The 14,793-nt window shown below is 51.4% G+C and overlaps 1 protein-coding gene across 3 annotated transcripts in view; it reads left to right on the top strand.

The window, feature by feature from the left end:
- The window catches only part of TSC2 (TSC complex subunit 2), a 51,694-nt gene that overhangs the window by 10,480 nt on the left and 26,421 nt on the right, over positions 1 to 14,793 (top strand). For 2 of the 3 annotated variants that reach the window (XM_054994648.1, XM_054994647.1), the window contains exons 15-29: positions 214 to 369; positions 758 to 874; positions 998 to 1,120; positions 1,409 to 1,515; positions 2,557 to 2,695; positions 2,875 to 2,997; positions 4,123 to 4,257; positions 4,550 to 4,739; positions 5,567 to 5,660; positions 6,005 to 6,107; positions 6,648 to 6,742; positions 9,454 to 9,585; positions 12,062 to 12,226; positions 12,968 to 13,120; positions 14,166 to 14,278. In XM_054994648.1, the coding sequence (XP_054850623.1) occupies positions 214 to 369; positions 758 to 874; positions 998 to 1,120; positions 1,409 to 1,515; positions 2,557 to 2,695; positions 2,875 to 2,997; positions 4,123 to 4,257; positions 4,550 to 4,739; positions 5,567 to 5,660; positions 6,005 to 6,107; positions 6,648 to 6,742; positions 9,454 to 9,585; positions 12,062 to 12,226; positions 12,968 to 13,120; positions 14,166 to 14,278 (1,945 nt within the window). The remainder of the gene's footprint in view (positions 1 to 213; positions 370 to 757; positions 875 to 997; positions 1,121 to 1,408; positions 1,516 to 2,556; positions 2,696 to 2,874; positions 2,998 to 4,122; positions 4,258 to 4,549; positions 4,740 to 5,566; positions 5,661 to 6,004; positions 6,108 to 6,647; positions 6,743 to 9,453; positions 9,586 to 12,061; positions 12,227 to 12,967; positions 13,121 to 14,165; positions 14,279 to 14,793) is intronic. The other variant, XM_054994649.1, reaches the window with a different exon arrangement.

The raw sequence follows: 14,793 nt of genomic DNA, 5'->3' as shown, positions 1-14,793 counted from the left end.
TTCTGTGCCCACTTGCAGTGCAGCTCCACAGAGTGGTTGTGTGTGTGAAAGAGAAGGCTTGTTCCCTGGTCCGTGGAGAGAGACAAGCATCTCGACAGTATCTTCTCACAGGCTTCGCACGATAGAGTGTAGCAGCCAAAGCCCTCCTGGGCTCTTCAGTGGTCATAAGACGTCTCTGCCTGCCGGCTCACAGGTGGCCTTGTCCTCTTGCAGGAGGAGTTGATCAACTTGGTAGTCATCTCCCAGCTGGCGCACATCCCAGAGGATAAGGACCACCAGGTCCGCAAACTGGCCACCCAGTTGTTGGTGGACCTGGCTGAGGGCTGCAATACCCATCATTTCAACAGTTTGCTGGACATCATAGAGAAGGTGAGCTAGTCTCTTCCCAGGAAGTAGAGAAAACCAGGGAGTATGCCATGCTCAGGAGAGGGCACCAGTCCCAAGTGTGGCACCCGGGAATGCTGCAGTGCGTTTCTTGGCACCTGCTTACTTGTGCGGGGCAGGACATATCCAAAGGTTCCCGGACAGCAGGGAGGAAAGCGGGGTCACTCCTCGCCATCTGACTGTCTGACAGATCACTGAGCTCATCCCAGGTGGGGGTGATGCAGCCCTGGATCCTGGGCCGATGCTTTCTCCTTCCTCTGCCTTTGGCACCCTGATGCTCCGCAAGGCACAAACCCTCCCCTTCCCCAACAGCCTCTCTTCTCCAAAAACAGAGTCAGTCCCAGCTTAGTTTGTTCTTTCTTTTCCTGGAAAGGTGGCTTCCCACTCCCTGCTGCCGCCGCCTGATCTTGAGGAGCGAGACCTGCTTTCCTACTCAGCCTCCCTGGAGGATGTGAAGACAGCCGTGCTAGGCCTCCTAGTCATTTTCCAGGTGACTGGCACCCTCTGGGATTCTCCACACTGCCGTTCTAGATTGCAATTTCCTCCCGATGCTTTTCCATGTGCCCAGAGCGCCAGACACCAGCTTGACCAAGCCTCCCCCTCCTCCTTGCAGACGAAATTGTACGGCTTGCCTGCCAGCCACCCCAGCCGTGTCTATGAGATGCTGGTCCTCCACATTCAGCTCCACTACAAGCACAAGTCCAGCCTCCCGATTGCCAGCAGCATCAGACTGCAAGTGAGCCTGCATTCCCCCTGCCTCTCCCGCACTTCTTGAACGAAAGAAAAAAACCCTTGGAGGGAAGGCGGGAAGCGTCTGTGAAAAGGAGGGGCTTGCGGGACATGCCTGCTCCTTCACGCTCACACACCCCTGCCCGTCTCCCAGGAATCTGAGCCGGCCCCCCCTCTGGCACCTGAGAACGTGTTGCCTGCATGCTGTCAAGCATTTTTCCAAGGTGACTGAAGTCCAGCTTGAACCAGCTTTGAGTGTTTTGAGAATGCCACTGATCTTTCCCCCTTCTTTTAGGTCTTTGACTTCCTGCTCTTGCTCCGGGCTGATTCTCTCCACCGATTGGGCCTGGCCACCAAAGATGGCCTTGTGAGGTTCAGCCCCTACTGCCTCTGCGATTTTGTGTACGTGGCATCCTGTGGCTCTTTGGAACTTTCGTGTTTTGTGTGGTTTGGGTAACCACAGCAGTGGTGGCAGCCTCTTCTCTCCAACAGCTTTGCAGTGCTGTTGGGCCTACGCCTGCCTTTCCCAAGGAGCTGCAGAGCTGAGTGTGGATTGGAACCTGCTGCTCCCAAGTGCTAGTCTGACCTCCTAACCACTGACCGGCCTGGGTCTCAGCCCCCCCCCCCGCCCCCGTCCCCCGCAGTCTCTTTGCATTATTTTCTCTTTGCCATGGAAGCCTTTCTCCAGCCCAAAGAGGCTTCCTTTGATGGAAGAGACTTGAACATTTACTGCTGGGGACAGGCTTCTTATTTGAGGTTAGGATACAAACCCCTGGGTTTCTTTGCATACCTGGGCAGCGGCTCTTGCAGTTGTTTGAAACAGTCTCTGAGCAGCAGTAATTTGGGGTTGGTGGGATGGGACGGGCATTATAGAAAAGAATATTTCTGTGCTAGTGAAAGGCAAAAAGAAATGGGTGTTAAGGTTGAAATCATTTTGCTCCTGTTTTGGCTTGCTAGTCCTCTTCTCATCATGTGTGTATGTGCATGCATGCATGTTTGTATGTATGTATTTAGGGTATTTTCCCAGCCACCTCTTCAGAGTCCTGCTGGAGGTGGCTTACAATTTAAACAAAATAAAAACAGACCACTGGATATAAGCAGCATAAAAAAGCTGGTAAAAAAGACCCCCAATTAAAATCCGTGCAGATAAATCTAACAAAGTTACTAGCCCGCAAGTATTATCCTGCCTGCCAGTGTTTCTTGCCCAGTGGTGGAGGTAGAGCGTACAACTTGCGTCAGTCTTCCTTACCTGATCACCTGCCGGTAAGGGTCCTTACTAATCATAGGTGAGCAGCTGTGATGTGACGTTAAAGTGCCTGAGGCCTGGACAGAAAAAGGTGGTGGCAATGATGGAATTGAAAGAGCCGAGTGGTGGGGCAAGTCGCTGCTAGGGAGGCCTGTCTGTGTTCAGAGCCCCGAGCAAATGTCTTCCTTCCATCTTAGGGAGCCAGAGAAGAAACCAGCAGGCGCCCTCTCTCCGCCCTCCGTGAGCCCCAGCCTGCCCCCTCAGAGCACCGCGCTCCGGATCGGCCACCTCCCCTATTCTCTGCTCTTCGGAGTCCTGCTGCAGTGCCTGAAGCAAGTGAGTGCGATCTGGGTCTGGAGCCAGAGGCAGGCCGGAAAGGATCGGCTGCAAGCCCTTGAAGTCTGAATCGTGACAAAAGCGGGCCCGAGCGGCTGGGGGCAGCCAGCCGTGTGTCTGCAATCTCCTGCTGCCTTTCCTGGGCTGCGCTTGAAATTCCTTCCTTTCTTCCTCTCAAGGAGACGGACTGGAAGGTGCTAAAGCTGGTTCTGAACAAGCTGCCTGAGTCTCTGCAGTGCAAAGTGCTGTACTTAACCTCTCCGTGCAGCATTGATCAGCTCTCCTCTGCACTCTGCTCCATGGTAGGTTGCCCGCCCTCCCCTCTGGTGCCCGCTCCTTGCCAGGGGCGAGTTTGACCTGTGAAACTGCCGGCGGCCCTGCAGTCTCACCGCCTCCTTCCTTGTGCCTCTTGAAGACGTTGCTTGATGCCTCCTGCCAGGCACATTGCGATGAGTTGCAGCTCTGAATGTGGCTTTGCGTGCAGAGCTTTGTCCAGTAGAAGGGGGCCCAGAAGTGAGGACGCCCCTGCCTGTGCTGGCCGTCTTTCTGCAGGGAATCTTTCACGTAGGGGAGCTTTCCAAGATCTTCCGCCTGCACTTGGAGGCAAGACAGTCCCTTCTACCACATCCTCTCACAGGGATACATCAGGCCTGATTTATCCCTTGCACTTTTATGCCTCTTTTTCTTTCTCCAGGGGGCCCACGGCAGGGCCCGTGGTTCTCCCTTCCTCCGACAGACCCAGCATAGCTCAGGGCCGGGGTGAGGCCTGGAAGGCAGGTCTCTCGGATCCTAGTTGACATTTTAGCCACTGCCCTACAACAGCTGTCAACTCAGGACAATGGGGTTGCACTGGGGGGGAGGGTGTCCTTGTTGGCTGCCTCCTAACCATGGGGCTGCCTCTTCTCGGACACCTTTGGGGAGTGTTTTCAGGCTGTCCTGCCCCTTTGAGGTATCCGAGTGTCCGCCATGTAGATTCTATTGCTTGTACTGGTCTCTGATAGATAGACAGGCAGCCTGCTGTTAACTCTCCGGCCCTTTTCCCCTCAGGGTCCTACTTCCTGCTCCTGCCCTGTCAGTTGACCCCGAGGAGTCCGAGCCAAGGAACAGGCTTCCCAGGTGTAGGCCCAGGAATGGCCACCCGAGGCTTCCTGCCTGGCAGAATTCCAGTTAGGAACTTTAGGTGTCTTTGACAGTTCAGGTTTCCCATCCCAGTGAGAATATTGGAGACCTGGAAACTGTGAATAGAAGGGTGGCTGAGATGGCTGAGCATCTTTCCTGTGATAAGGAGAGGACTTTAGGTGCTTGAAATGGACAGGACAGGTGGGAAGAATGAGAGGTGGGCTGCCTAATGCCTCTCAGCCGGAGCGGCTTTGTAATACGATTCTGCAGTGCAGCTGCCCTTTTGCCTGTGGGTGTGTTTCTGCTAGCTTACAGACAAGAAGATGACGGAGCGGCTGCGAGGCACCCCAGAAGGATTCTCCCGCAATGATTTGCACCTGGCTGTGGTCCCCGTTCTGACAGCTTTGATCTCTTACCACAGTTATCTGGACAAAACCAAGCAGGTATTGCACGTAGAGGCTGCAGTCAGGCTTACGTGACCAGCAAGGGGGAGATCCCAGAGCTCTGCCTAGTTCTGTTCCTCTCAACAGCACAGAACTGATTTACAGAATAAACAGGCATGAGGGAGGGGGGATTTGCATGTTCAAGTCACATAATTTGGCTTTTCCGTACACGTGGGCAGATTTTTCCATCCTGGAACAAAGAGCGGTGTCTGTACGGACTTCTGTATGTCCAATTTTGCCTTCAGTCTCCTCTGTCTCTCTCATATGTCACCTGTTTGTCCTCTCTGTTCAGCGGGAGGTGGTCTATTGCCTGGAGCATGGTTTGATCTACCGCTGCGCCAACCAGTGCGTTGTGGCACTGTCCATCTGCAGTGTTGAGATGCCTGAGATTGTCATCAAGGCTCTGCCGGTCCTGATTGTCAAACTGACTCACATTTCAGCAACAGCCAACATGGCCATTCCTCTCCTAGAATTTCTTTCGAGTAAGTGGTAGTATCCTGATCTCTCCCTCAGCAGCGTGAGGGGAACTGTGATGGCTTTTAAACAAAAGGTTTACCAAGTGCAGCACCCAGAGAGTGGAAGGGGAACGGTTGATGCTAACAGAATTGTTAGAGGAGTTGAATCTGGAGTCTGACAAGGAGGGTCAGACTAGTAACCCTCTGAGTGAGGAAAAAGGAAAAGTGTGCCCTAACTGGGACAGCTTTAGGTTTAAAGAAGACTTTAGTTAAAGTACTTAAGTGTGAAAGCCAGCACTGATTTACACAGACAAATTAGAACTGGGGGTGTGTTGTTGGCAGAGGAAGTGGGCAGTAAAAGGATACTCCCTTTCAGCCAAGTGATGAGGGTTATGTCTTTTGGAGAAGAATAGTTCCTGCCCAGTGTCTAAAAAGGAGGTTTTGCCCTTAAAACAAGCCCAAATTCCCCTTGGGCATGTAGAGTTGATTGTGTAGCTCTTTGGGTCTAGCTGCCTATCTCTCATGAGAGCGCCAGGCAATAGCACGGGGGGGGGGGGGGGACAACGACGCAGGTAATTATGTGGCATGCTGGGGAGAATGTCGAACTGGAGCTGTTGAGTTCTGGGTTCAGATCTCCAGTTGGAGGGAAGGCAGAGTAAACTTTGATAGAACCGACAGGCGAGATTGAGCTGTGTGTTGCACAGGGGGATCTTCTTACGTTGTTGGGTAGATTTTAATGGGTGCCAGCACAGCCCCCAGTAAACAAGAGTCCCATGTGCAAAGCAGTCCCCATTAAATGTTAACCCTCACCACTTCTCTTATTCTCCACCCCCTTTCTGATGTGAATATCCCAGCTCTGGCCCGACTGCCTCACCTCTACAGAAACTTTGCAGCCGAGCAGTATGCGAGCGTCTTCGCCATCTCTCTGCCATACACAAACCCCTCCAAGTAAGTTGGCCTTTGGCTCCTTTCCCACAAATCTCTCACTAGGGTTGATAGAAATTCACCACCGGTGTCCTTTTTCTGACTTCCTGGAAGCCAGTGAGGCAGCCATCTCCTTGCCATCTTGTCTTTCTAGCAAGCATGAAAGTACCAGGATCTGGAGCTTGTTTGCATTGTGTGAGAATGTGTTTTTTGTGGGAGGCCTGTGGCTAACCTCCCTACCACGGTGTCCCACACAGCGGACAGTTCTTGTACCATTTCAGTGTCTTGCACAGTGTGCCATGTGCTGCTTCTCTTGGCTTCCGTCAAGCTCTCTCTTTCTCCTCCTGAACTCTTCTTTTTCTCCCCAGGTTTAACCAGTACATTGTATGCCTGGCACATCATGTAATAGCCATGTGGTTTATCAAGTGCCGCCTTCCTTTTCGGAAAGACTTTGTGCCATACATTACCAAGGTAGTTATGCTGCATGCCAGCAAAACTGAAATAGGAGTGCTGTGCTGGATAGGAGCAGATGTAAAGAACGGGACCGTGTCATGGCTGCACCCTCTGTTCAGCAAAGCTTTTCTTCTGAAGCTGCCCACCAAGGTGGAGGGGGGATTTTGCCCATGCCACCACAAGTCTGGCTCACATTCTACTAAGTCTGACCCTTGGTCTAGCAAGAGCCCTTGTCTCCTCTAATGGACAGCAGCTCTTCAAGGTCTCTGGTAGAGGTTTTTCAAGTTACCTGCGGCCAGACCCGTTTAGTGGGATTTGCCAGGGATTAAACCTGGGGCCTTCTGCATGCAAAGCAGGTGTTCTGCCACTGAGCCACAACCTACGTTTTTCAGTGTGACGATTCCTTAAGTCAAGAGGGTGGCGTGTTTGCCTTTTGCATGGCCAGCCTCCATGAGAGCCAGGCAGCATTAGCAGATGCTGAATCTCAGAGCTGAGTTAGCCTTGGGTGCAAGAGGGTACTTCCCGTTTCATCTGCCTTTTGGGGTTCTCTCTCCGCAGGGTTTGCGGTCAAACGTCCTGCTCTCCTTCGAGGACACCCCAGAGAAGGACAGCTTCCGGGCCCGTAGCACAAGTCTGAATGAAAGACCGAAGAGGTAAGCTAGCCCCTTAATCTGGAAGGGAAGGTTTCTTCCAGTTAGCACTTCTTCAATGTAGAAGTGCTTTATAGTGTGGCAAAATGTCCCCAAGGCTTTTTGTCCTCTGGAGACTGAGAGTTGCCGTAGTGTCTCTATTGCAGCTTTGCATGGAAGGTTTATCTTGAAAAGTTCTGTATTAATGAAGTGATCTGGTCAGAAAAGAATACTTGATAAAGTTAACACTCTGCTTTTTGACAGTGGCAGATTGGCCTGATGGTCTGATGGGTGACTTCAGTTAAGTGCCTTGTTTTAGGCCGCTTAGTTCATCCTGAAATGGCCACACGGCTGCTGTTTCGGCTCCCTAGCAGACCTTTCTGCCTCCTCGGGGACTTTTTGACAAGTCAGCAGTTAAAGTAGAAGCTGCTTTGCTCCAGGATCTTACATTGGGGGGGGGGGGCAGTGCTAAAGAAGCAGAGCCCTGCAAATACTTCATAACTTTGTTCAGAGGGCATTTGTACCCGACTGGAGAGCATTAAGGAACTTTGCAGAGGCTGGCTTGCAGGAGGGCGCATGCACACGTGTGCGTATGTCGAGGAGGATGAACATCAGTCTCTTATTCCCTTCTCCAAAGCACACTGTGTCTCTTCTAATAAGGATCACGAACGGGTGTGTGTATGTGATTACAGTTCTTCTTTTGTAACCTGAAATGGTTCCGTCCTGTGATTTCCTAATCAGTTGGGTGATCTAGGAGGAAGGGTGAGTTTGGACCCAGGTGTACATCTTGGCTTGGCTATCAGTCCCATTGGCAAATGCTGGATTTGAGTCCAGTGGCACCTTAGAGACCCAAGATGTTAAGTGTATAAGCTTTTAAGTGTCAAGGAGCTCTGATTCTTGAAAACTTACATGCAGGGCTTTTTTTCAGCTGGAACGCGGTGGAACGGAGTTCCGGCACCTCTTCAAAATGGTCACATGGCCGGTGGCCCCGCCCCCTGACCTCCAGACAGAGGGGAGTTTAGATTGCAATCTAAACTCCCCTCTGTCTGGAGGTCAGGGGGCGGGGCCACCGGCCATGTGACCATTTTTGCCGAGGGCAATTTAAACTTTAAAAAACTCCCCCCTTGTTCCAGCTAACCCAAAGTGATGTCATCGTGCGGTCCTGAGTTCCACCACCTCTTTTCCCAGAAAAAAAGCCCTGCTTGCACGCTAAAAATCTTGTTGGTCTCTAAGGTGCCGCTGGACTTAACTCCTGCTGTTCTGCTGCAGACTAACACGGTTACCAATAGGAAACTATCTATTGGGAAATGGTTGCTTAGGCTCTGCATGCTCAATGAGGCTGCCTTTCCCAGGTTTTTTGCCACAAAGCCCTTCCAAGAGTGGTGCCTTTAGCCCCTTAGTTAGAGAGGGTTTCACCTGCACCTGCAAGGATCCAGAGGCTAGCTGCCTTTCATACACTGTAAATATTTTCCTCTCTGCAAGTTCTCTAGATCTCCCTAACCCATTCATTTCTTAAACACTGGATCATCCCCTTTTCCAATCAGCTTCTGACGTGCACCATTTTCTCTTACGTGTTTTCCTTCCATCACCACTACCTTGCCTTGGTATTCTTAAGTTTGCTGCAGTTGGAATACTGCTGATTCTGGCAAGTTGTTCTGTTGGCTGCTCTCAAAATAGAATAATGGTTATTCTGGGTTTTTGTTTTTGAGTTGCCCTGAATGGCAGACCTGAATAGTTTAAAAAACATGAAGCAAAACGGAAAACATACCCAGGATTGCGTAGCCTGAACTGGGCTCCAGGTTGCTGCTCACTTGGAGGTTCTGCTTCCTGTTGGGGCTCAGGCCTGGCATGCAGCTGCCTGTGTTCAGCTGATGGGGTTTATGAACTGCTTTGAGCAAGGCTCTGTTGGGCTGGATCCCACCAATCCCTTCCCTCTGGAGTAAGGCACCTTCTGCTGATGGCTGGAAGGGAAGTGGAGCAGACCCACGGGGTCCTGCCTGCTGTCTCTCAGCCCTGTCTTTCTCAGGCCCCAAGGACAGGACTCTTCATCTTGTCTGTTACTGTGCCCTCCTGGAGGCCCTCAGCCAAGGGGAGTTAGCAGGCCCCCATAGCTGGTAAATGTTTTTGGGCTTTGGGGGCATTTTTCTTAGAGCAGTAAGTTCCAGAAAATGACATGTTACCCACGGCTCGCTCTTCCAGTCTGCTTCTGAAACTGATGTTGGGCTATTACACTCGAGTCTTCAGAATACCACAACTTAATTGGGTTTGGATTGTTTTTTTACTACTGCATGTGCCAGGGGAGTGGAGCAAAGAATGCCTCTGAGCATATGCAGACTGCCGTGCCTTCTCCATTGAATAGCTGCAGCGTTTTGCTTTCTCACCCCAGTTTGTAGTAGTATTCCAACTCCTCCCTCTCAATTTGCTTTTTGGTTTTAAACTTGTTTGGTGATTTCACTGAGTGTTGTATAATGTTTCTTAATCCTGAGAAGGGAGGGAAGTGTTCTTGTTGGTATGGTTGTTTTTGTTTTGAAATGTTTTGTGTTTTATTGCTTTCAAGTTTTGCTTATTGTTTTTTAATTCCCCCTTCCTTTTTTTTGGCATTCTTTCTTTTGTTTTTCCAAATCACTCTCTGGGACTTTTCTGGCCTTCCATCCTCCGTCCTTCCAATGATTTCCTTCCTGTGCCAATCACCTCTCTTTGCGTGGGGGGTCTTGGTGCTGCCTCTTCACCCCTAGTAGTTTTAAAATAGCCAAAAATGCACGGCCGAGCTTGAATAGCTCTCCTCCAGTGAAAGAGCTGAAAGAATCCTCCGCTGTTGATGCCTTCCGTTCCCGCAGCATCAGTGTGTCTGATCATGCAGCCCGCAGGTAGAGACGATTGGAAAAGGAGGGCCGAGAGCCGGGGTGGGGAGGGGTCTCTTGGCTGCCCTGCTTGTAATGACGGGGTGGGGAAGGCGGGGCGTGGGGAGCTGCATGCGGTGGGGTCCTTGCATGACTTCCCTGTTGAAGAGAATCGGAGCTCCCACCCAGCCTCATGAGTTCTGCAGACACTCCCCTTGTCTGCATTAGGCTCAGAAGATACCGCTGAAATGTTGGCTTGTATTGTACGACTCCTGGATGTGCCCAGATTCTTCCACCCCCTCCTTGTGGCTCAGTGACATTGCTGAGGGTGTTGGGGCAGCCCTTTTTCCAATGGTGGTTAATTGAAAAAAAACCAATCTTCAAGGCTTGTGCTGTATGTTTAGAGCTGTGGTCACCGGGCTGTTTGGCTATAGAATAGCATCAAAGCTGCCCTGTGCAGAGTCAGACCATGAGGTCCATCCAGCCTAGACTTGTCCATTTTGACTGGCAGCTACATTCCAGGGTCTTTCCCATTGATCCTTTAGCTGGAGATGCTGAGGACCGAACCAGGGGGGCTCTTGGCACTCCAAGCATTCTCCCCCCCCCCCCCCCGCCTTCCTTTTTTTACAGTTTTGCAGTTCAGAGTCAGGAGCCAGCCTCAGAAGTGCGTCTATCCCACTCCCTCCCTCCCTCCCTTGCCTTGATCAGGCTGATGTTTAGCCACGGACCCCTTTTAAGTCAGGATTTCAGGTTGTGGTGTGGAAGAGGGTCTTTTAAGCTTTGGATAGAGTTGGTACAGCCAGGTGGAAGAAGCTATGAAGGAAAGGGGGGGGGAAATTCTCTTCTGTGACTAGAGGAATGATAGGGGAAATAAATCATCGTTCCTGAGGTTCGGTCTGGATTTGCAATCCATGGTTTGCTGAAAGCCAGCTTTGTATCTGTGGTGGGCTTCAGAACATTGCTTTTAAAACAATGCCTGCGGTTGACCCTTCAGTGTCTTTTAAAACATCTGTTTACGGCTCAGAATACCTAGATCGAAAGACATTTGAAAGCTCCATAATATTTTCCCTAAAAAGGGAAATTCAGGCCCCTGCAAGAATGAGTTTTCTTTGATTGCAATGCCACCAAGACAAGGATATTTCCTTTTTGGGGACAATTTTTTTTTTGCAAGGAGATCTGCTGAATTGGATGCCTCAAAGCCTACATTTAGTCTTTGCAAACACCATTCCCAATCCACCCCACCCTTGCCGCTGTGCATTCTCCTGGGAGGTTTTTAGAAAAAAAATCATTATTTACATGGAAAGAATAGTAATCAAACAATTGGATAATGACTGCCTAAAAATTCCAGAGATGAATTGATGTAAGCAAGTTGTAGAGCATCTCAAATAGCTTTGCAAATTCCCATGCTCGGAGCAATCTTATTTGTATACAAAAATAAATTGCAGTTCAGCCTGCACTGAGGATTCAAGGCCTGTCCAGAGGCACTCTTGTGATTTCTCTCATGCTGGCTTCTGGCAGCCCGGCTGAAGGACAAAGAAACTCCTCTTCTTTCAGATAGAGCAAGAGACCAGCTAGCCCAAGTCTCTGGATTTATGGCAGGGCAGAGGTGCCACCTTTTATGAAAAGAAGTCTTTGTCGAAAGGCAGGATTGCTTACTATCACTGGGGCCACTTGTCTTGGAGGCACCCTACATTTTGCAGACCACAGATTCCTTTTCTGGTGGTTCTCTATCATACTTTATGATAGACATCGTATAGTGGAAAGGGTCTGCTCTGATAAGGCTAGATGTTAGCCAGTTGTCAGCCGTGGTTCTTGATGGGCTGCTTTGAGGGTGGAGGCTCAGCGTGCTGGCTTCCGTGCCTGCAAGAGGTCCTGTAGCTGCAGACCCACACCTTCCTGCTATGTTGGAACGGGGGGCGCCTGGCTGTAGAACTCTAGGCCAGTGGTTTCCAAACTTGCTGAAGTGGGACCTGCCCACAAAAGTACCTTCTTGCTGCTCCCCCCTAGCTCAAAATGAAAGAATCTTGCATCAGTTAACACTGAACCAAGTTTCCATTTCATCCCTTGTTTTGAGTATTTGTAAATATAGCCAGTATTGCTGAGCAATAGTCTGTGTTCCACTACTTTTTGGGGTGTTCTAGAAAAGGATTGTTGAGCCTCCTCTCCTGGCTCACCCTGTCCTTGTGACCCACCCACCCACCCCGTGTGAGTGAGTCACAACCTGCTTTTGGGTCCCAGCCCGCAGTTCGAGAACTACCACTCTAGGCAGACAAGATGGCCAGCGAGTTCTGCTCCTGTCCCTCTTTCAGGAGAGTTCCATGGGACAGCTTTTTGGCGAGTGGAGTCATTCAAACCGGGATGCCGGAACTGGATAGCCTAGAAAACAGCCAAATCCCCCACCCACCCACCCTATCTGCTGCATGCCTTAGGCGTTACTAGGTGCTCTGTTGACTCCTGGCCTTCTGTTGCCGTGGCCAGACACCATTCCTAACCATCTTTCCAGCCGGATACAGACCTCTATCACGAGCTCTAGCTTGGGCTCTGCGGATGAGAACTCGATGGCCCAAGCAGATGACAGCCTGAAGAACCTCCACCTGGAGCTCACGGAGACCTGCCTCGATATGATGGCCCGATACGTCTTCTCCAACTTCACGGCTGTGCCCAAAAGGTTAGCTGCCTAACGTTTCTCCTGTCTTTTCCTGGTCTTGGGCAAAATCTCTTCCCAGAGCCAAATTATCCAAACATTGCTTAGGTTTCTGGGCCTGGGTTCTCGAACGGATTGGTAAAGCGTGGCCTCTTCCCTCCCTTTGGGCTGGCTCTGTACTGCGAACAAGGCCAAGGCCGCCTCCGGCGTCACTCAGTCTCCTTGTGTCAGAGGAAGGCACAGCTGTCAGCAGAATGGATGATCCAGCCTCTTGTGTAAAAACTGCGTGGGTTGGGTTGAGCAGAGATCCAGCCACGCCAGCCAAGCCGAAGCAGTTAGGGCAGTTCAAGAAAGCGGGAGACATGAACGACATCTATGCAGCGATGATGTGGGTGGAAAGAGGTTCTTGCAGCGTCTGTCTTGAACTGCAGGGTCACTCGTTGTGTTGACTGTCAGAAGAACTGAAAAACAGGAAATACGTCGTGCGGTGTACAAGCCAGTTCTGGAATCCCCTTCCACAAGAGGCACTGACTGCTAGCTTAGGGGCTGTGAAAAGAGCAGAGTGGAAGATAAGGGCTTGACATTCATGAGCTGTGATAGTTAAGTGGAACTTCCATGTTCCGAGGCAGTAGATCTCCGATGTTAGGGACAGATGGAATGGGAGGTGCCTTTCTGCTTGTTTTGTGGACTTCCTGGCTGGCTGCGTGGCGTGAGATGGCTGCACTGCATAGACCTGTGCTCTGACCCTTCCCTTCGTCTCTCTAGGTCTCCAGTGGGGGAGTTCCTCCTGGCGGGGGGGAGGACCAAGACCTGGCTGGTTGGTAACAAGCTTGTGACCATCACCACCAGTGTTGGGACGGGGACCAGGTCGCTCCTGGGCCTGGATTCCAGGGAGCTACGGAGCAGCACCGAGTCACAGTAAGCCCCGGCCATATCCTTTGGATGTTGTGATACAGTTTTACGTTGAAGTGATGCGAGTTGGCGGGACACCCTGGCAGAGCCCTGAGAACGGGGCTAAGTCTGAGGGCAAATATTTACTGAACCCTAACCCTGTGATCCAGAGAAGACTTGGGACTCTGACGCCTCTTCCTCTGGCTTCTGGGAATCCTTGTCGCTCCCACAGGTTTCTGAAATTTCATCTGGGATTGCCCGTGTGCTTGCAAACCTGTGTCTTTTGGGACCGTGGAGCCTAGGCGCTTAACTGTTAATAAGCAGGAAAAGAGTGAGCCTTTATGTCACCACACGTCCCTTCTCCATCCCTTCCTCTCCCCATTGCTGCTGCTGCCCCATGCCTTCGCCACCCCCCTCCACTCTCCCCACTGATGCCTCCTTTCTGCTGCTGCCACTCCACTCCCCCCTCCTCCATCCACCACCACCTTCCCGTCCTCCTCCTCAGATCCCTGTCAGTGCTCATGTCGACTGCTGCCCCTCCCCTCGTCCTCCTCTGCCCCCTTCCTGCCACTGCATTTGCCCCACTGATTCTGCTTTGGCCTCTCTCCTCCCATTTCCTGCCACCTCTCCCTCCTCCTCTTCTCCATATCACTACCAAGTTTCCGCCATGCCGCTCCCCCTTCACCCCCACCCTGCAGCCGCTGCTGTCTACGCTTCATCTTCTCTTCCCAACGTCACCATGTCACCCTCCTCATAGCCAATGTCACAGTTTTTAAGAAGCCTCTGATGGTGGTTTGGGCCATCAACAGTTGATGCTCTTTTGTTTTGAGTCACGAGGCGAATGCAGTATAGCCAAGCATTTTGCACTTTCCCTGTTGCCTTGCCTGTGGCGTGCCACGCATTGGACAGAGAATTGTAAACTAACATCCAGAGCCTTGAGACAGCGAAGTATTCAAGGGAGAACACGTTAGAGACCAGTGACCAGAGAAGGACAGGTGGGCCCAGGACGCCGGCCGTTCGGAGTTGTTCCTGAAGAATTCTGAATCTACGCTGTGTGCGCTTTGATTCCCAGGCCGGACCACACCTTGCAAGTCAGGCAGACCAAAGAGGCCCCTGCTAAACTGGAGTCCCAGGCTGGCCCACAGGTGGTTCGAGGGTCCCGCAACAGAGTCAGGTCAATGTCTGGTAAGGAACCGCCCCGGAGTCATGCCCAGGGTCCCTTTTACGGGCGTGGCTGCAGTGCTGCCCTTCCTGGAAATCTTGTTGTGTCTCTGATTGCCAGGGATGCAAGAGAGAAAGTGCTGGGATTCAGTCTTGACAGCTGGCAAAAGTCACAGGCACAATAAGAACAGCTTTCTGCCCCCTCACATATTAGTCGGCCAATACAAATATATTCTTTGGGCTTCCTCAAATGCATTTTAATTTGTGGAGTCATACTGTTGCGTCAAGTTGGAGCCTCTGGGGGGCAGTGCCCTGCCATTCCCGAAATGGGGAGGGGGCTGGGACAGGATTGTGCGACTGGAGTCCTTCGTTATCTCCCTTCCTCTGATATCCACCCCTCCCCCCAGCCAGTATTTCTGAATTGCCCAGAATGTCTTAGGGATGGAAGGGGGGGAGGGGCTTCCTAAACAGTGGAAGTTACACTTGGGGGGGGGGGAGTGTCTGTGGCTGTGTGGTAGAATGCATATTTTCCACGTTTT

The sequence above is a fragment of the Eublepharis macularius genome, chromosome 12 (genome assembly GCF_028583425.1).
Source record: "Eublepharis macularius isolate TG4126 chromosome 12, MPM_Emac_v1.0, whole genome shotgun sequence".
NCBI classification, from domain to species: Eukaryota; Metazoa; Chordata; class Lepidosauria; order Squamata; family Eublepharidae; genus Eublepharis; species Eublepharis macularius.
Note: the sequence above shows the minus strand (reverse complement) of the source record. Positions and strands in the feature narration are given on the sequence as shown.